This window comes from Sminthopsis crassicaudata, chromosome 3 (genome assembly GCF_048593235.1).
Source record: "Sminthopsis crassicaudata isolate SCR6 chromosome 3, ASM4859323v1, whole genome shotgun sequence".
NCBI classification, from domain to species: Eukaryota; Metazoa; Chordata; class Mammalia; order Dasyuromorphia; family Dasyuridae; genus Sminthopsis; species Sminthopsis crassicaudata.
Genome location: NC_133619.1, coordinates 259,463,311 through 259,485,841, shown reverse-complemented (window position 1 = coordinate 259,485,841; position 22,531 = coordinate 259,463,311). Strand labels below are relative to the sequence as shown.

At 32.9% G+C, this 22,531-nt stretch overlaps 1 protein-coding gene across 4 annotated transcripts in view; it reads right to left on the bottom strand.

The window, feature by feature from the left end:
- JAM2 (junctional adhesion molecule 2) overlaps window positions 1–22,531 on the bottom strand; it is an 86,432-nt gene that overhangs the window by 4,893 nt on the left and 59,008 nt on the right. For 2 of the 4 annotated variants that reach the window (XM_074300576.1, XM_074300574.1), the window contains exons 5-9: window positions 22,274–22,476; window positions 17,400–17,499; window positions 5,245–5,352; window positions 3,710–3,725; window positions 2,749–2,791 (exon numbers count right to left, since the gene is read on the bottom strand). In XM_074300576.1, coding sequence (XP_074156677.1) covers window positions 2,749–2,791; window positions 3,710–3,725; window positions 5,245–5,352; window positions 17,400–17,499; window positions 22,274–22,476 — 470 coding nt within the window. Of the gene's footprint in view, window positions 1–2,748; window positions 2,792–3,709; window positions 3,726–5,224; window positions 5,353–17,399; window positions 17,500–22,273; window positions 22,477–22,531 lie in introns of all 4 variants that reach the window. The other 2 variants (XR_012487999.1, XM_074300577.1) reach the window with 2 other exon arrangements.

Here is a 22,531-nt window from a genome sequence, read left to right as displayed (position 1 = left end):
ATATTGGTTGAACTGAATTGAAGAAAACTGGGTTTTACTATACTTTCCCTGGTCAAACCAAATATATAATGCATTTTGTTTTAGTCATTGCACTTTGGGAAGGATATTGGATTGTTCAACCAAGATGATATATGACTTTGAGTTCACACTATTTATCGATTGAAGGAACTGGATATCTTTAACCTGGAAGAAAATCATTGTGGGAAAAATACAATATTCATCTTCAAATATCTGAAGGGTTTTAACATGAGAAAGAAATTAGGCTATTTGGAGAAAGATGGAAAAAGTCACAGAATCATTCTGACTTAATCCAAAAAAGATGCATGTAATACAGTTGCAATCAGACTAGGCAATTTTTCCACATGTTCATTATAAATACACTATATTCACTTTCACAGTGGCTCTTCCAAACTTTTCCCACGGCTCCTCCTTTTACCTTCTTAGTTGAGAACTTTGCATTATATTTTACAGAAAAAATTGAGGACAATTACCCTGGGTTTCCTCTTCTAATTTCTTAGTTATCTCACATCACTCAAGTACCCCTACTATTTCTTCCTTCAACCCTGTCCAACGCAAAGAGATAGTCCCATTTCTTATCAAGGCAAATCCCTTTACTTGCATAAATCCATCACTTCCATCACTTCCAACAGATTATCCCCTGTCATCTTACCCTCACTCCCCAATTTATTTTCATTTTTCTTATCTACTGGATGTTTTAGTATCACCTACAAACACACCCAGGTCTCTGTCTTCTTCAAAAAAGCCAGACAAAACCTATTCCACCAAAATTACATTCTCTAAAAGTTACCTCTGATATATTAACAAATTCAATATATTCTTCTCAATTCTCATTTTTTTTCTTACTTCTTGGCAGCTTTTGACTATTATTCTTTTCTTCTCGATACCTTCTCTCCAGATTTTCATATCACCACACTCTCTTCTGGTTCTCCTTCCTGGTTTACCTCCTATCATAGCACTCCTTTTCAGTCTCCTTAGCTGGATCCTGATCATGCCTTTTAATGGTATATGTCACAAGGCTCTGTTTTGATCTCTCTTCTGTTCCCTTCTACACTATTTCACTTGATCATCTCATCAATTCCTATGGATTTAATTATCATCTCTATGGCAGTGATTCTCACATCCACCTATCCTGTTCTAATCTCCCTGATGACTTTCTGTTTCACATTTCCAATTGCCTTTCAAGTGTCTTAAACTACGTGTTCTGTAGTCTTCTCAAGCTCAGCATTTCAAAAACTGCACTCATCATATTTTCCTCTAAGCCTTCTTTCCATGTTGTAAGTATCACCATCCTCCCAGTCTTCCAGGTGTCATCCTTAACTCCTTGTTATCATTTATCCCCCCTTCCCATCCAATCTGTTGATAAAGCCTGTTGATTTAATCTTTGCAATACATCTTGAATAGAATCCATTCTCTTCCCTAATAGGGTCACCATCTTGGTATAAGTCACTATCACATTTGGACTACTGAAATAACTTGTCTGTCTCAAGTCTCTTCCTACTCCAATCCATCCTCAACTCAGCCATTGAAATTTTTCTAAAGTGATGCTCAATTGGTAATCCCACATACATACAAGATATATACATAAGATGAAAAATTTTCAGTGGAGAAAAATATTAACAATTGGGGAAATCAGAAGATGAGTTTTGAAGAAATGTATGGTTTCCAAGAGGCATGGGCATTCTGGGTATTTAAGGAATCTCTATCCTGAGGCATGATGGAAACTGGAATATCCTTTCAATACAGGAATGAAAAATGGGCTGATTTCACTAGAACCCCTATCTATGGAGGAGAGTGGATGCAACCAGCTTGGAAATAAAATGGAGCCAGTTTGCAAATACCTATAATTGCCAAAGTAACAAGTTTTTATATTATCCTAGAGGCAATAATTAAAGCTTCTTGAGAGTTGAGTGACCACTTGTTAGGTATGTTATCAAGAGAATTTCTATCAGTTTGGTTTGGATGGCTTTTTTATTCCTTTCAGGCTCTAAGAATCTGTGATAGACACAACAATACTCTAGAACTATTAGAACCATTGAAAAGAAACAGTTTTTGTTGTAAGGTGATGATTTTCATCATTGAAAATTATGACATGGGGGCAGCTAGGTGGCGCAGTGGATAGAGCACCAGCCCTGAATTCAGGAGGACCTGAGTTCAAATCTGGTCTCAGACACTTAACACTTCCTAGCTGTGTGACCCTGGGCAAGTCACTTAACCCCAGCCTCAAAAAAAGAAAAAAGAAAAAAAAAGAAAATTATGACATGGAAGATGGAAACAATGTTATAGAAAGGTTCAGGTTGGCTTAGATAGTCTTTGAAGTCACTCCTGATTCTGTGACTTTATAATTCTGATTTTATAAAACTGATCACTTGGCAAGTTGAATCTATTTCCTCTCAGTTTTCTTTAGCATTGGAGAATAATAATTCAACATATTCCATGTAGCATAGAGAGTTAATTCACTCTTTTGTCTTCTCTTTCTTACATTGGTAAGCATATGCAGAAATTACATCTGCACATCAGTTTTCTGTGCTCTACAAAACTATGTAATTGATATATTATCAAAGATACTTTGCATTTAGAAAATAGCCTTTATTTTAGGAAAAAAGGAAAATGGGCAATTGATATTTGGTAGAGTTAATGGGAGAAAGTAAAAATTATCTAATTCTCTTATAACTTTCCCCATCTCCTTAAATTATTTCTATCTAAAAACATTTTTGAAAAAGTACTTACACATTCATTCATTTTAGCAGCTTTAGAGTCTGAATTGTTCTTCCTATTTAGGGAGACATGGAAGGCACATAATTAAATAGATTACAACTTCGTGATTCTGAAGTTTTAAAATAGCATACTGAAACTGACATAATTTCTTGGTTAACAGGAGTTAATTGTTGTGCTCAAGTTATCTTGGTTAAACAGGAAAAAAAATCAGTCTTGATATCAGTTTAATGACATTTCTTTAGATGATGGCATTTCAATGAAACATTAGTATGTGCACAATTTTATATACAAACACTGGGAACATCTAAGCCAGTATCATCAATACCCAAGTACTTGATATTATGAAACAATAGGGACATTTTAAAAACGCATACACATATACACAACCATACATGTATATGTATAATATATATTAATTCAATTTTTTTTATCATTTCACAAAAATGCATGTTTTTGGATCTAGAGATCAAATTTTATGTCAAGATAGTTGTTATTAAAATTTATTAAATACAATATGGTAATTAGGATAAAAACCCCTGCATTAAAGATTTTAAAAGTCATTAAAATATACTTATATCCCAATAGAATGATCAATTGCTAAAGGATGGATATCCCCATCCATGTCAGTAGCTTATTCATGGTAAATATTTAATAAATTCTTGTTGAATGATTTAATGTTAAAAACAAACTGTCTGGTGGCTATGTCTATAGGTCTCCTCAACCTATATATATATATATATATATATTTATATATACACACACACACACAAAGCTATAAGGAGGTAGTACATAGGCATAATTACACCCATACTGTAAATATTAAGCATCTAGGTTAGAAACCATTAGTTTAATTTTTATGCTATCTCCTAAAGGAAGTAACTTTACATAAATAAACATGTTCATATTTTTTACCCCCAATACTCTGAAAATACTAGGAAAAAGGAAGCCCCAAACTTAAAAGACTCATACTTACTGAAAGGAGTTTTCTTCTACAAAAGAATAATTGTACATCATTAATGCAATTGTAAATACAGAACAATATAGATTAATATGAATCAAAAAGTGACTTCTTACAAACTTCCTTTGAAAAACAGGGTACCTTCTTATTCTCTTCAACTCTTGGTATTTAATTTTCAGAATGGAATATTAAGAAAATGGATATTTTTGAAAAAACTCCTTAACATTTGGATAATGAGCTCTTGCTCACTGCATAATGAATGATTTCATAAATATGTCAGCTTTCCAATGAATCCAGTAAGTAATTAATCTTGGAAAGCTTTATGTGAATCACTGTCCCATCTTTCTTGTTTAGTACCAAGTCTTCTTTAGGAATTTCAAGACTAGTGTCTTTTGACTTAAGATAAATAAACTAGAAACGCTAATTTTTTTTGGACATATACTTTCACTAATACCCAGCAGGTGGAGTCAGAACACTTTCATTAGGCTGTATTAGTACACTTCTGCATAGCCAATTGCTACACTTCTGGACAAGTCAATTTAATTATGACATATCTCCTTAATAACACTTAAAATAATGTTCCTTTGCACATATCAGTATGTCATAAGGATGATCAGAGTTCATTTTAAGTTAGGTTTATTTTCTGTTTAAAACATTTTTAAAAGCAAACATAGTCTTAAAGCTTCAATTCCCAGAAAGCAAAAATTTATTGTACAATAGCAATTATCTTGTAAAGCTCTAAACAATCCATGACACTACACCTCTCTTCAGAGAGAAAGAAATTCAGTAGTGTATTTTGCAAAAATCAACTTCAAAGAGTTTTTTTGAAACTCTGCAAAAATTTTTTTTCCTCTTGATATAATCTTTAAAAAGGGTGCATAATTAGGAGATAATAGTGTTGCTTGCCAGTTGTATTAAATTTCTAGGTACTTTTTTAAATCTAATTTTCATCTCATCTCCCAGAGTAAGTAAGCTAACCTAGATAAGCATATTTTGTACTTTATGAACTCCAATCCACTGAAAATTATTTGCTCATACTATGATACTTAATAGATATTTGGAGCTACATGGCTCCAAAGTCTAAGAAAAATTGTCATAGTTTCAGTTACATTAGTATACAAAGTAATTTAGCAAATTATAGTACAATAAAATTTTTTGATGTTGACTAATTTTTTTGTTATTGTGCATATTGCTTTTTAAAATGTAATACTAAATATGTCACTGCCTTCCCCCAATAAAGTATTTTGACCAGAAATAAATGTCTATGTCAACAAAAACAATTCTTATCCTCAAAATAACATTTTCTTAAATATATCATATATAATCACTGAAACACAAATTTATATCCATCAAATTTATCTCTAGTTAATGTTTCATCATGATTTGCTTACTTCATTGTATACCCATTGCATACTCCATTGTATGCCCATATTACCGTAATGGCATTTTCTATTACAGAAGAAAAACAGACAATATTCAGAAGCTTTAATGATTTTGTAGAAGAAATAACATCTCATTTACATGTGTAACGATAGGAGAATTTTACTTACTTGCAAAATAACCTTTTTTCTGAGCATAACAAGCTCCAAGGCCACAAAATAGAATCAATAAGGCCACAGTTACAACAGCTCCTAAGATACCATTTATGTTGAGGTCATCTAGAATGAAAAACAAATAAATTCAATGTAAAATAGATGAAATATACGAAGTCATTAATATGAAATTATTTTTGTTCAACTTTTTCATTTCCACAAATTGAGAAAATTTTTTTGAGAAATATTACATAAAAATGTTTTCATGGGTTTTAACCAATAAAAATTGTGGTAAGTATTAAAATCTAGTATATTATCCGTTTGACTTGGCCATAACCTATTAGTTTAGGATAATTTTTGCCTACATTTCAATGGGACAGATTTCTTAAATCATCACTTTAAAAAACCATGTTATATTTACTTTTGGAATAGACAATCTCCTATTATCTGTAGTATAAATTTGTGTCCATGTTAAATAAATGATTTGGAGGAAATTATTTATAGATTTTCTTATTGCTCATTACATACATTTAAAATGTATTTGTCGATATAGATTTTAATGGAATGTAGAAATATTAAATTAAAAGACATATTTAGTGTTAAATTATTTCACTGACCCCTTCTTAATAATCTTATATATCTGTAAGGTAGGAATAGGGACAAGACCTTTGATTTGCTTGGTATAGGGAATTTTCAGATGAGGAAATTCGGTTATCAATATCTCTTTCTCTGGAGGTTGTAATCTTAGAGAATTGCCCAAGGAATGGAGAAATTGACTTGTGTAATGATTACAGAGGCAGTATGTATCAGAGATAAATTGTCTCTATACTTTGCCATATTGCCTTCCACTAGGTGGCTGTTTAAAAACAAACAAACAAAAGAAAGCAAGAAAAAAAATTGAAGAATGAAAATTAAAGCCAGGGGCTGATTTTGTTTTTATTTTTTGTTGTTCTTTTCTCATATTTCTAGATATTAGCACAGGGCCTAGAACATAGAAAAATCTTAATAATCCTTGTTGAATGACTGATGAACTTTAAGTCCAGAAAGGTTCACAATTTAGCCAAATTCAATTCAAAATTGGAGAGAAAATTCAAAATCTCAGCTTTTCTGTTCCCATTCCCATTTCCCCCAACAGAATGCTTATTCCTTCCACTAAACATCTGAAAACATTAACAGTCTATACTTTGAGGAGGAAGGAGAAAGAGAGCTAGGTGATGTAGTGGATAGAACCTGGGCCTGGAGTCAGAAATCCAGAATTCAGATCTGATTTCAGACACTTAGTAGCTGTATGATTCTGGGCAAGGCATTTAACTTCTGCCTGCATAAAACTGGAGAAAGAATTGATAAACCACTTCAGTATCTTTTGAAGAAAGCCCCATGGATAGTTGATACACTGAGTCATGAATAGTTGAATATGACTGAACAACAATAATATTTTTACTCATGATAACACTATGAGAGTAGATAATACAGTGTGTTCCTTTCACAAAAGATAAAATTGAAGTTCACTGAGGCTAATTGATTGGCCCAGGTTTACCCATTAATAAGTATCAGAAATAGAAATTGAAATAAGTTTTTTTTCTTCACAGTCAGTCCTCTTCCCACTATATTACACTGCTCCTCAATGGATAGACGCTAAAGCTGAAGATCTGAGAACTGTCCATTCATCTTAAAAGGCTGTTTGGAGGAATATATCTACTGCTGAATCTTGAAATATTCTTATAAAGATAGTTCATTGATCCTTTTGCTATTTGTAACAAATGGTCATTGGACTGTTACTATACCGTCAGCCTTTACACCAGATGCAACAGAGATCATGTTAGGAATAGCTCTAGTAAAAATCAATATACTTGAAGCAAATAAGAGAATAACTGTATTTAAAGCAAAAAATAGCAGGAAAACAAAAGCAAATCATTTAACTTTGTTAAATGTAAAGTGCTTTACACTTTACAAAATACTCTATGCTCATTATTTCATTTGATGTACATAAAAAACATTATATTCAAGTTACGCATCTGGCTGTAATGCAAAGAGCAGTGGAATGTAGATTAAGAGACTTCTAGTCCCAGCTGTCATTAGATATTTGTATGATATCAGTCAAATTACTTCACCTGTCTCACCATCAGTTCCTCCTTGAACTGATCAATAGAGTCAGAATAACTTGCTCCCCATTAATGACATCCTTATTAATATCACTTTGAACCTTTATTTGGCACTTCCTATGGTAGGTATAGATAGGCTCATTTACAAATCACTGAGAAGTTTGATAATATCTCTTGGGTCCTAAGAAATTGCAGATCCATTTACACATCATTGAGGATGAATGATAAAGACTCGGACTATTGTGTGTTCATCTATAATTTCTTTCTCCTAGATATTATTCCTTTATTTTCAGTTTAGACTGGCAACATGATTTCTTCCAATAAAATATACATGGGTGAAGTTATTGGAAGAATTTTAAATTATAACATAGATTTTTTACAAATTACCAAATTCCAGAAATGTCTTCAGTTCAAGAAAATGCCTTTAATATGTGCAGGTAGTAAGTACTTCTACTTTGAAAATCAATATTGGGATATTGTGTGGTTCATATTTTTAACAATATCCCACAATAGTATATGCTTATTAATGAAAAACATTAGACTACATCAATACCCTTAGTAGTATTTTCTTATGTTTTTTAGATGTCTTTCCAAACACAATAAGGTCATTTAAGTAGGTCTGCAACTATAAATAGACCATATTACTTACCACTTTCTCCATGAACGATTAAAAATAAGAAAAAGAAGATGAAATGAGCAGAACCAAGAGAAGGTTGTATATGGTAATTGCAATATTGTTTTAAGAACAATTTAGAGCAATGACATCATTCTGAATATTATAAATACCCAAATTAACTCCAAAGGACCAATAAAAGAAGATGCTATCTGTATCCACAGAATGAATTATAAATAGAAATACATATAGAATAATTTTACATATAATACACACACACACACACACACACACACACACACACACATATATATATATATATATATTTGTGCCTAATTTTAACTATCTTTAGAATGGAAGGGAGCATTGGAAAGGGAAGAAAAAAGGAAAAAAGTAAAGTTACATAATCCTTCATTATATATATTTTAAAAGAATAGAGAGTTGTACAAATTGATTTACAATTTCATTTGCAATCATCTTTCCCCCATTCTACTATGATATAAATATTTGTTTATTTCTTATATTCAGAATAAAATTTTAGAAAAGAAAAAGAAAGTAAAAATTAAAACTTCTTAAAGTGTGTTCAAATTCATAGTAACCTACTAGATTATACTAAGGTTATCTTATCTGCTATGGCCATGTCTCTCTGAGAGAATTCTTTGTAATTCTCTCAGATATAGAGAAATAATGTCAGCTCAATAATCAATTCAGGGCATCCTAAACATATGTTGTGATGTCTTGATTCACTTTAGTTCATTTATTCAAAGGTGACATTTTAATGAGCTATCATAATCCACGTGTATTCTAACTTTCTTTGATACTATTAAGGGAAAAGGGATAAGCACTATGAGCCTCAGTAATAATGCTGTTGACTAGAAGATCTTTTGCATAGTTCTTTTGGTCCTCTTTCTCAGAGAGAGCAATATTTCAATACTGTTCATAAAACAATTATAAATAATGGAAGCAAATTATACCATAGACACATCAATTAATAAGTATTTATTAGGCACTTGTTATGTGATAGGGACTATGATAGGCATTGAGGGAAAAAAAAGACAAAAAGGAAAAGTTTCTTCTTTCTAGGAACTTATAATCTATTAAGGAAGAACACATATAAATGTAACCTGTTTTGTTATATAAATATAGCCAAAATATATGTAAAACAAATACATAAATGAAATATTATATTTGAGGAAAGGCACTAGGAACTGTGGAATCAAGAAAAGTCTTAAGTGGAAGGTGATACATGAGTTGGAATTTAGGGAGTCAAAGAAGTAAGGAAGGGATTTCTTGAAGGTATAAAGGAAAGCCTGTGAAAAGATACATATGAAAGACAGAATTTGGTTAAATCATGGAGAACATGAAGGGGAGTAACATGAAATAAATATGGAAAGGTAAAATGGGTTTAAAGTAGTTTTAAAAGCCAAACACAGGAGTTTATATTTAATCTCAAAGGAAGTGGGAGTCACTGGACCATATGATTCTTCCCCCTCTCTTCTTAAAAGGAGGAGACAGATGCTTTTGTCCAATTATACTCCATATGACAATCTTAGTGCTCCCTTCCAAAAGAACAAAAATAGTCTCCAACCTACTTTTGACTGGCAAAATGATTACATTGACCTCTTTCATTCCTCTCAAAGTAAAAATTGATAAGGTAAATCTATTTAGATTATGACACCCATTATAGTACCCCAAATCTGTCACTGTGTCAGTAAACATCAAATTCCCACAGAATGTATGTTCCTTTTTAATAGGTCTTTACTGAACCATTGCCTCTGATCTGTGGAATCACTTCAAAATCAAGGAAGTCCAAAATTGGGCCTACTGTTTCATACTGAGTTTCTCACATCCTATACCAGCTAGAATTGTAAAATGTTGAAAAGGATAGTAAAACAGCAGGTTCATCACCATGTCCTCACTATAATGGTTGGATGTTGTACTTCCCAGGAGCTATATTGTTAACAAATTAACATTAAGTCTGGAAGGGGCAGGATTCTCCAGTCCATCAGTCCCTTGATCTAGCATGATTAGTTATTAAATAAGAATAGGCTACTTTTAGCCACAGTTTTGGTTGCTTCTCAAATCTTTCTTTGTTTCATTCCTTACATAGAATCATGGAGGCTGCAAACTCCCTACTTCCTTAGGGGAATTATGTACATTTTGGGGAAATAATTCAGATTTCCCTCCTTTGGCAGGTTTCTTTTACTCTGAGATGGTATAGACAACTCCCTTTTATAGAGGGATTAGGGGACCGTGGAGGCAGTGCCCTACTTTCTAATGACATAGGCCAGCTATAACTGTCTCTGCCTAACCAAGGGGAATGCAAATTCATATAGAAGAAAGGTGATCCCTTACCAACTTGGTAGTAATTTTGAATCTCTGGATAAAAGTGAAGGACAGCTCTTACCCAATTCCTTTGGAAGAATAGGGCACTGTTCTCTGTAGAGGGCAAAGACTTATTTTACTCCCTTATAAGGATCTTGAGGATTAGAGGTTCTGGTTTGGTGGACCAGAGAATATTGGTTGATGATATTGGAAGAACCATAGTATCACTTTAGATACCATGCCAACTTGCATGCAAGAATCTTATGATCTCTTAGTTATATTACTACAGATTATCCTGATGCATGATGATGAATTGTTTTGCTGGAAGTATCATCATTTCTGTTCTAGCCTTAAAGTACTCAGTGCTGCTCTGGTTCATCAGCACCACCTCACATCAAGAGACTCACTTTAAATGACAAAGATTTGGAATTGCCAGTTACAAGGTCAGATTGAATATAGAGGGGTGTGTTGACTACCTGAGCATTTTTTTTCTTTCCTTTCTTTCCCTTCCAAAACAAAACAAAATTGTCTTGTTTGTAAACACTTGAAAACAACAACAAAACTTCCTTACATCAAATATTCATAGTTTAAAAAAAAATTCCCACATTAGCCATGTCCAAAACTATGTGTTTTATTTTGTACAGCAAATCTACCACCTTTCTACCAGGACATGGCTAGAACTCATTAATTCAAGAGAAAAAAATGAAAAAAAGTGAGAAAAAAGGTGGCATATCAGTAACATCTCAATATAAAGTACAAAGCTATAATCATCAAAGTGATGTTTGTTACTGGTTAAAAAATAAAGAGGTTGATCAGTATACAGCATTCAATGGTGGTCTAGTGTTTAATAAGCCAAAAGACTCCAGCTATTGTCAAAGAGCTCACTATCTAATATAAAATACTGGGAAAAGTGTAAAATAGTCTGATAGAAATATGGTTAAAACCAAAACTTCATACAATTTAGCAAGTAGCAAATCAAGTCAAGTCAGGAAGCATTTGTTAAACACCTATTAAATGCCAGGCAAAGTGTTAAGTACTGGCAGTACAAAGAAAGACAAAAAGTTAATCCCTAGGGGCAGCTAGGTGTTCAGGAGGACCTGAATTCAAATTTGCCTTCAGAAGCTTAACACTTCCTGGCTGTGTGACCCTGGGCAAGTCACTTTACCCCAACTGCCTCAGCAAAAATAAATAAATAAATGAATGAATGAATGAAAAAGTTAATCCTTGTTCTCAAAGAGCTCACAGACTAATTATGGAAAGTTACAAACAAGTACGGATAAGGATAGAGAAGTAGGATAGATTAAAAAGGGATACATACATATATATATATATATATATATATATGTATATATATATATATATATATATATATGTATGTATAAAATTAAAATGGAAATAAACCCAGAAAGAAGAGGGACTGGGAGAGGCTTCTTGAAGAAGATGGGACTTTATCTGAGGCTTGATGAAGTCAGAGAAACTAAGAGGCAATGATGAGGAGGGAGAGAGTTTACTTATAAGAGACAGGCGATGAAAATGCTTATAATCAGGAAATAGAAATTTATCTGGGAAGAACAGTAAAGAGACTAGTGTCAATAGTTCAGAGTATACCTAAAGGGGAGTAAGGTATAAGAAAACTGGATAGGATGATGGAAGGGATCAGCTTATGAAGGACTTGAAAAGCTAAGCAGAGGATTCTATATTTGATACTGAAATTAACTGAATATAGAGATGACATGGTCAAATTTTAAGATAAATGGAGGCGGGTAGCTAGATGGAGCAGTGGATAGAGTGCTAGCCCTGAAGTCAGGAGGATCTGAGTTCAAATCCAGCCTCAGATGCTTAATAGTTATTAGCTGTGTGACCCTAGACAAGTCACTTAACCCCAATTGCCTCAACAAAAATAAATAAACAAATAAACAAATAAACAAATAAATAAATAAAGTGAAAGAAAAAGAAGTAAAGACACTTACTGGAGAAGGCTTTAGTTTAGTCATGAAAATGGGAAAGTTTACAGAATGATAACTAGAGAGCATTTACAATTGAATAATAAGGTCAGAAGTGAAATCATAGAGATGTAAGAATAGAGAGAAAAAGAAATAAATAAAGACACTAACTGGAGAAGGTCTTCTTAAGGAGTTTAGTCATGAAAATGGGAAAGTTTACAAAATGATACTTAGCACAAGAGAAGCTTTGTCTGTGTGTTTGAAAATAGGGAAGATATGAGCATGTTTACAGGAAGTAGGAAGCAGCCAACAGACAAGGAGAGATTGAAAATTAGTGACAAATTAGAGATTACATTTGGGGCAATCTACTAGAAAAGACAAGATAGAATGGGATCACTTGTATTTAAAGTGGTTATTCTTCACAAACAGAAGAGTCATATTTTTATGTGAGACAAAGATAAAAGAAGTAGTAATAGAAGACCTCTGAGTGATACGTGAGGAAGAGAAAAGAGAAAGCTTATTGAATGATTTCAATTTATTGAGTGAAATATGAGGCAAGGTCCTCCTCAGCTCAGAGAGCAGGAGGGGTACCATAGGAAGTTTAAGGATGGATGAAAAGATTTGAAGGAACAATTATGTTGAGTGGGATAGCAAATAAATTAGGGAGATGTAAAAGGACTGCCTTTCTGCTATCAGTGTCCAGTTGGGACTATGAAACACAAATTTATAGTTGATTCAGTCAGTGATGGTTTCCTGAATTTCTCCTGCTTCATTAGGAATATGTGAGCTATAATGGAAACAGTAAAGTTTAAACAGAGAAGAGAATGACTCAAAAACATCTACTAACAAAGCTTTAGAGAAAGTATACCTTGAATGTTAAGTCCCAAGAGAATTCCTAGAGGAGTTAATTTCCAAAGAGCTAACATTGATTTTTTTAAAAGCAAATGAAAGATAAAGAAAAATTTACAAAAAGAAGCAAGAATTAAGGATGAAAAAATATGAAAACCAGAAAATAATAACCAGAAAAAAGATGTTTTTTTAAAAAAATAACCCAAATCCCTTTCCTAACAAGATAACTTCTTAAAATTAGAATTGACCAGATGGAAGTAAGGACTCTATGTGACATCAAGAAAAAATAAAATAGGGGCAGCTAGGTGGCACAGTGGATAGAGCACCAACGCTGAAGTCAGAAGGACCTGAGTTTAAATCTGAACTTAAACACAACACTTCCTAGCTGTGTGACCCTGAGCAAGTCACTTAACCCTAATTGCCTCAAAAAACCCTCCCAAAACCCCCAAAACAAAACAAACAAACAAACAAAAAAAGAAATAATAAAACAAAGTCAAAAGTAAAATATCTCAAAAGAAAAACAGCTGATGTGGAAAACATATCAAGGAGAGATAATTTAAGAATCTTATTGAAAATCATGAACAACAAAAAAAGTTCCAAGACACCATATTTCAAGAAATTATAAATGAAAACTTCCTAGATATATCTTAGAATTGCAGAGCAAAGTAGAAACAAAAGAATCCAATAATCACAACCCTAAAGTGTAAGTTCTCAGGAATATCATAAGGAAAATTCAGAAGTTCTAATTCAAAGAAGAAATACTTTAAGCAGTGAGAAAAAAAGAATTCAAGTACTGAGGAGTCATGGTCAGGATCATCCAATACTTAGCAGCCACAACTTTAAAGAACTATTTTAAAAGGCAACTGGGTAGCACAGTGTAGTGCTGTATTTGGAGTCTAGAAAAGACTTCCTGAGTTTAAATTTGGCATAGAGATTTACTAACTGTGTGACCACAGATGATTTACTTAACCCTGTTTGCTTCAGTTTTCGCAGATGTAAAATGAACTAGAGAAGGAAATGGCAAACCACTCTAGTATCTTTGCCAAGAAAATCCCAAGTGGGGTCATGAAGAGTTGAATATGACTGAAAACAACTGAAAACAATAAAATTAAAAAAAAAAAAAACTCAAAACAGAGAGCTTGGAATGGGATGTTCTAGAAAGCAAAGAACAATCTATCAAGCAAAACTGAATACCATCCAATAGGGAGATAAATGACTCTTTAATAACAGCAGATATTCAAGCATTCCTTATAAAAAGACCAGAGTTGGACATACAAACACAAAAGCCATGAAAAACATAAAAAGGTAAACAAGAGCAAGCAATCATAAGTTAAAACTCTACATCCTTATATAAGGAGATGCTTTTTGTTGTTGTTATTGATTTTATCAATCATGTTTATTGTAACTTGAACTATTTAATATTGAACATTGCTGCAGTCTTGTATAAATCCAGCCTTATACATAGTATATCATTTTTGAAATATATTACTATATATTTGAAGTATAGTATCAAATTTTTGCATCAAAATTCATTACTGAAAATTGATCTATAGTTTTCTTTTTCTGTTTAGACTCTTCCTGGTTTAGATATCAAGAGATTATTTGTGTCATAGAATGAATTGGATAGGATCCCTTCTTTACTGTTTTTGTGTTTTTTTACAAATAGCTTCTATAGTATTAGAATTAATTTTTCTTTAAATCATTAGTAGAATTAACTTTTTTTTTTCTTCTTTTGGGAGTTCATTTATGGCTTGTTCAATTTCTTGTTCTGTTAATCTGTTGAGAATTTATATCATTGTAAATATTCATCAATTTCATTTAGATTGTCAGTTTTATTGCCATGTTGGGCAAAATAGCTTGGGATTGTGGTGCTCATGACAGTGATAGGGAAGTTCTGAAGAGAGATCAGTCTGGGGGAAAAGTTTGAGACATAGAGTTTGAGATTCCTATGGGACACCTAATTCAAAATAACCAACAGGCATTTGATGATTTGGAACTGGAGTTCAGGAAGGAGACTAGGACTATGTGTAGGAGGAGGAATAGGCTGAAACTGATTGTTAAATTTTCAGTATAAGTAAGCATTTATATCTTGGAAATCAGCAAAGCACTAAAAATTAGGGCTTGAATTATTGTTTTGTAGATTGTCTAGACTTAAGAATGTGAAGGAGAAAATGTTAACACAGCAGATTAAATATAAAAGTGTGTACATTTTTTCCCAGAGAGATATTATTAAATATTTACCCACATACTCTTGTATGACTCTTAGGAGTCATCTGCATAGAGATGATGAGATCACCAAGCAAGAGTATAAACAGAACCCATGGGACTTGATCAGGTCACCTAATGAAAATATAAATAGAAAAGGTGATGAGCTGAGAGAATTGGGGGGAGAGGGGCATTATGGGCAGCTTGAAAGAGAAGAAAAAGTTGAAAACAGCCACTATGAGGAATTTAATAGAGAATCAAGAAAGAGTAAAAGGATTGTCATTGCAGTAGAAATGCATATTACTGTATGGAGTCCTTGATGTTTCTTAAATTTCATTTTGTAACCTTGATCCATGTTGTAATTCTGATTTCTAATGCAATATTAATATGCTTTGGAAACACACTATCTGGTTGAAATGCTCCCCTTCTCCCTCTACCATGTTTTTCCCTAACTGCATATCAATAAGAGATATTCCCCTACACTTTTTTCTTGGCATAAGATCATAATTACATGAGATGGCCAATGTCAGAATATTGAGTAGACTCTCATCTATCATATACCAGGATTTAGGACAACCCAGTCCCAATCCTACCCCCACATAGGAAGGACATCCTTGTTGATCATGATATAAACCTGACTCAAGGCCCTAGTCAATGGAACAATAACTGCTAGTCTCCTGATTGCATATTTATTTAGCCCAGGGATCAGGTCTTCCAAAATATAGGCATTAATTAACTGTCCCATTCCTCTCTTCCACTTCACTTCTTTCCCTTTCCTCCCTACCCTGTATGCATAAATTTTGCTATTTGTGCCATTGGCCTCTGGACTTTGCATATCAACCATCAGTCTCTGGTAGCTGTATGTCAATTTACCACTAAAAAAGCCTCCTGTAATAACTCCTGCAATCATTCTTTCCTGTCAAAATCTAACAACCTTTTTACAAATGGGTAATAGGCATGGACCACTAATGCCTTTATTTATTTTTTTATTTTTTAGCTTATTGGTCAATTTGAACAATGCTAAGAATATATATCCTGGCAGCCACATGTTGTTTGTGGACAAGGCAGAATGGGTAGCCTCCCTGCTACCTTATTTATTATCTGGAAAAAGGAAGGTCTGATCACTGAACTTTTTGCTTCAGGTAGGTCTGTAAGTCACTGACCAAGACTGGGTCAATCTCAGCTGGGACCTTCGGCAGCTGTATTTTCATGGAACTTCATAAACCTTCACTAAAGAGAATGACAACCGAAAATTCAAACCCCTAGAGATGGGGAATTCCTCTCTTCCACCCCTAGATCTAGAAGGGTTGGGCAGCCACATCTTCACAGGTAAATCCTCCTACCTTCACCAAAGAAAGCAAGGGGTGAGGGACTGAACTGAAGGCCTTAGTGCAAAAGAATTCCCCTCACATAATTTCCCTTAAATTCACGAGCCCTGACCAGGACTCCTGGCTCCAATGCCTATGCCCAGTGAAAGGGAGCTCATTCCCTGTCATGGTCAAAATAAGGCTTGTATCCACTTTCAAAACAGTCTGTGTCCATGATAGTCCAATAGGTCACTGCTTCCTCCCAGAGATTGTTGAACTCCCATCCTTCCATCATTATTACCACCCACTCTGAATGTATCATGGATAAAAATGAGCTAATTCAGAAGGCCAAATTGGCTAAGAAGGATAAGAAATAAAGAGATGGCAGCCTTTATGAAGTCTGTAACTGAGCAAGGAGATGGATTATTCAATGAAGAGAAGAATCTTCTCTCTATTGCTTATAAAAATGTCATAGGAGTTCAAAGGTCATTTGAAAGGTCATTTCCATATTGAGCAAAAAATAGAAGGTATTGAGAAAAAACAGCAAATGATCTAAGAATACAGAGAGAAACTTGAGATGGAGCTAAGATATTTGCAAAAATGTACTCTTTATTGGAAAATTTTGTGATTCCTATACTTCACAAATAGAAAGCAAATTTTCTATTTGAAAATGCAAGGAAATTACTACCATTAATCTTTTTCAAAATTGTTTCTGTTTCAAAAATTATTCTATTTATCACAAATCCTTTTATAGTCCAACCCACAGCAATATAGAACATATTCATTTGCCCCTTAAACCAACTTTTTTTTTTTTTTTTTTTTTGCTTACCGACTTGCATTTGTTTCCCAGGACACTTGTGATATCCAACTGAATTGCGGGCTTCACAAAAATACTCTCCAGTGTCAAGTTTTGAAACACTGTTAAATTGCTATTTATGAAGAAAAAAAGTCATTTTCATTAAGTGCTGCTCTTATTAAGTAGATCATACTGTACAACAACTTTCTGAGTTGTGATCTATTACACAGATTAGGTTTTTCTATATCAAATGATAAAGCATTTTGTGCTATTATTTCCAGTTTAAAATTCATTCAGAATTTTACAGATTGAGTAAGTAAAAATCCTTTAACTTGATAGAGCAATCTAATAAGCTATCAGCTGTAGGAGCTTTGCAAATTTTCTTCTAAATTAAATTTTCTTCTCTTTGTGTCTAGTATTTACCTTCTAAAGAAGACAGTTCTTTAAGAACTAAGTAAATATAATCCAGTGTTCTTATTATTTATTCTAATTATAATGAAACAACCATGAAAAGAATGGAAACTAAAAAGAGCAATTGAGAAATAAACAGAGAGAGGTTTTGAGCAATGATTTTAATATAATTTTCTTAGTAGCCTTAATTTCTTGGGAAATTTTTTTAACCACAACTGAGGCAGAGAGAAAGTAAACACAAGTTGACTTTTTGTTGTTTAATTTCTCTGGGGTCTATGCAAAAGTAAAGCAGTACTTTTATTCCTTTTTAACTGATTTTCTTTCTCATTACCCACACAGATTGGTTCATTGCTTCTCTCTTCACACCTCCCACAATATCTTCCCAAACATTTTTCACATGTGTTATTTTCTCTCAATTAATATAGCCAGTCATTACTTTAATTTATTCTAGCTCTCATCATTTCTTGATTACAATAGATTCCTAATTTGTCTCCATGACACAATTATCTTCCTACTGCAATCTATTCTTGACAAAGCTGGTTAAATGATTTCCTTCTTTTAAAATTTATTTTTTACTTATTTACTTATGTTTACTTAGTTTTTTGCTTATTTTTATTAAATTCAAATTCACATTTTCAGTTTGGAATTCTCTCTTTTCTTTTTTCCCTCCCTCAGAAATAGAGAACAAAACTCATTCCAAAGTCTGAATGTTAAATGAAACAAATTTCCATATTAGGATACCCTCCCTAAAAAAAATGGAAAAAAGGAAAAAAAGAAAAGAAAAGAAAAAAAAAAAAAACATGTTTCGGTATGTACTCTAGAGTCCATTGGCTGTTCATCAGGTAATTAATAACATTTTTCATCATAAGTCATTTGGAACTGTAGTTTGTTATTATGTTGATCAGAATTATAAAGCCTTCAAAGATGTTTGTTTTTAAAATATTGGTTATAAATTATGTAAATTTTCTCCTGTTTTTGCTCACTTCACTTTGCATCAGTTCATACAAACCTTCGAGTTTTCCCTGAAACTAACCCCTAGATCATTTCATATTGCACAATAGTAATCTATCACATTCATAGATGATACTTTTTCAGGCATATCCCAACTTATGAGTCAACCCTCAGTTTTCTACCACATAAAAAGCTGCTATTAAAATATTTGAATATGTGTATTCTTTTCCTCTTTTTTGGATATCTTTACAGGTATAGACCTATAATAGTTCATTACTGAGTCAAAGGATATGAACAGTTTAATAGCTTTTGGTTACAGTTTCAAATTTCTTTCCAGACTATTGAACCATTTCACAATTCTACCAACAATGATTAAAGTACAGATTTTCTCATTTCCCATCTAGCATTTACCATTTCGTTTTCTGACCAATTTTGTTGACTGGATGAGTAGAAAGTAGTATCTCAGTTATTTTAATTTGAATTTCTCTCATTATTAGTGATTGAGAGCATTTTTTCATATGGCTATTTTTATAGCTTGAATTTCTTCCTCTGAAAATTGTCTATTTATATCTTTTGATTGTTTATCACTTGAGAAATGATTCTTATTCTTACAAATTTGATTCAGTTCCCTATATATCTTAGAAATGAGACCTTTATAATATGGAAAAGGAATGAGAAGATGGAAATAAAATGGCACTGTAGAAGTAGTAACTGAGCTGGACTCTCCCATCATTCTCCTCCAAACAACTTTAAAATAATGCCTCAAACTGAATTTTAGAGTGGTAAATCCAACAAAAAATTAGGGTAAAACACTTTTCCCAGTCTACAACAACTTAGAAGGTTGGCAGAAGAGATCTGTGAAACCCAGGTGAGTGTTGGCCAGGAATGCACATCTCAACAAGTACTAGTGGTGTTCCTTGGAGGTGGCTGTAGTAGTAGCACCAACAGCTTCATCTCACTTAGTCTGGGGGCAGTAAAGGGATTGGACAACTATTCAGAAAGAAATTACAAGTCATCCTTTGCTGATACTGACTGTGTTCCTCCCCATTTTCTCCTTTCCCCTCTTATACTTAATACGTATATATCCTTCAATAGAATGTAAGCTCCTTAAGGACAAGGATGTTTCATTTTTATCTTTTGTCTCAAGTATCTTAAATTATTTGGCCTATCTCTTTTTTCCTTTTTCCACCACTACTATGTTTTTCTATGTTATTATTTCATTATATCAAAGAAAAAGGAAAACAGAGAAGGGAAATCTAGGCTTATTTCAACCTACAAGAATGTTGCTCCCTTTCTCAAAATAGGTAGTCTTCTTCCAGAGAATTTGTCATAAACTCGAAAACTGTGATGTTTAAAAAGTTCGAGAGACATAGTTTTGGGGTAATTAAACATTGTATTACTCTTGGTAGCATTTTATTAATAAAAGGGTCAATGACATTCTTGAATGCAAAACACTCCTCATAGAACTCATTCAACACTTCTATGCCCTTGGAAGATTGGATGTTCCTTAGGCTGGCAATTGACTCTGATTGGTTAACAAGTAGTGAGAGAGAATGAATATTATAATGAGATGGACCCTATTTGAATGAGGAAGTGGGGGATGAAATTTTGATCATATTATTTACTTCCAAATTACTCCCAGTCCTGAGCAATTTAATCAAAGAATTTATCCCCACACAAGACTTAGTAGAATCCAGTGGGGAAGGATTCACTTATAAATGACGGGCTTGAAACAAGGAAATAGGAGAGGGAAAAAACCTGGATCTCTCCCATAATTGGTTCTTAATTTCTCTCATAATACAAATTAAAATAAAACAACAACATGGTATTCATTCCTAACTATGATTAGTAAGAAGGAAGATATTGTACATACATTGATCATGTACTACAAGCTTTACAAAACATACATTGTCTCTGCTGACTATTATTTAATTTGTTATTGTTGTTCACTTGTTTTAGTCATGTCCAACTTTTTGTGACCTCATTTGGGATTTTCTTGGCGAAGATCCTGAACTAGTTTGTCATTTTTTTCTCCAACTCATTTTATAGATGAAGAAATTGAGGAAAATAGGGTTAGTAAATTGCTCATAATCACAAAGTTAGTGTCTGAGATTGTATTTGAACATGTATCTTCTTGGTCCTAGGCCTTGTACCCTATATCCTATGCCTTCTGCTGTCCATTATTATTTATGTATATTATATAATAAATTTATCTTTAGGTCATTCCTTTGACATCATAAGGTCTTTAAAGGGCAGATGCTAACCATGGAAAATGGAAAATTTACATGTTTTTGTGTTTCAACACCTGCTTTGAGAAAAAATAAATCTAAAGTAAATATAGCAAGGTGTGACAGCAGTGTTTTTTTTCTGTCCCACAAATGTAAGTATAAGAACTGTTGGACCTGCTGACTGCCCCTGCTGATTTTTGAGAATGATGAGGACAAAATCTCAATAAGTAGCATTTTTTTTTTTTTTTTTTACTGTGCTTCAGTTTCTAACAGACTAAGGATCCAAAGTGTGGTTTCTTTTCTTTTCTTTTCCTTTCTTTTCTTTTCTTTTTTTTCTTTTTTTTTTTTTTTTAAAGAATTTTACACTTTTGTTTTTGTTTTAAAATAATAATAGTTTCAAAATTTTCATGTTCTGTAGATCACAGACATTAATCTAAAAATTAATATTTAATGCCACTTTAGAAAAATGAACTCTAAGTCTGACTTTCCTACCTCAGAAAATGTTACAAATGAGGAAATGAAAAAAGTTTATTAAGATTTTTTTCAAGTGTCTTGTTTACTTTAGATCACATAAAGATTACCATAAACTTTATTCTTATAATGATCAATTCTCATATGTACTTCAAAAGCAGAATAGTCATATATAATAGCCAAATATAAATTATCTGTGTAGTAGATTACTAGCACAGATAATAAAAAGGACAAGTAGTTTGTGACATTCATTGCTTGGGCAGTGAATGATCAGAATATCTTTGAAGATATTCAGGTATTTATGCTTTTTTGTTTTTATAAATAAGGAATAGGATAGCAGAAGAATCTTGTTACCTACCCCCGTGAAATTCCCACCATAAGAATTTGTAGACCATGCCCCATCCTATCCTATGCTGCTGTTGCAGTTTCCCTACTATCCCTACTGATGTCAGCAGCAGTAATCCAAGCAACAGACTCTTTTTTTCTCCATAAATTTAGCTCTAGCACTTTTAACTTTCATTTATTTTTTGAGGTGTGTAATGAGGACAAGGGTGGAACTGGACCTGAGAAACTGATAGGAAATTCCTGATATGGAAAATCTCTCCACCAGGGCAACTTGGCTATGCTCCTACAATTAAGTCTTAAACAAGTTTGTAGATGCCCCAAGAAATGTCTTACTTATAGCAACAAAGTTTATTATGTGTCAGAGGATAGGACTTTCAAGTCTTCCTGACTCCAATACTGGCTTTCTTTCCACTAAGCTATGCAAATGGATAATCATAATAATTATTAGGTTGTGCTTTTTTAAAAGAATTTTCCCAATTTAAGTCAACCAAATTATCTTACCAGAGTTCCAGTTTTTCTATTCATTGTGTAAGAAATGTTGGTTATTTTGTGGCCACTTTTGGGATTTTCTAGTAAATGAACACCATTCTTGAACCAAGTGTACTCAGGAGCAGGAAAACCTTCTTTATCTTGACATTTTAATTCCACGACAGTTCCACTCAGAGCTGAGCTGGGGACTTCACATAATGGAACACCAGGTGCCACTAAAACAATAGAGGACATATGTTACAAATTTTATAAGGCAAATGCAAATTTTGA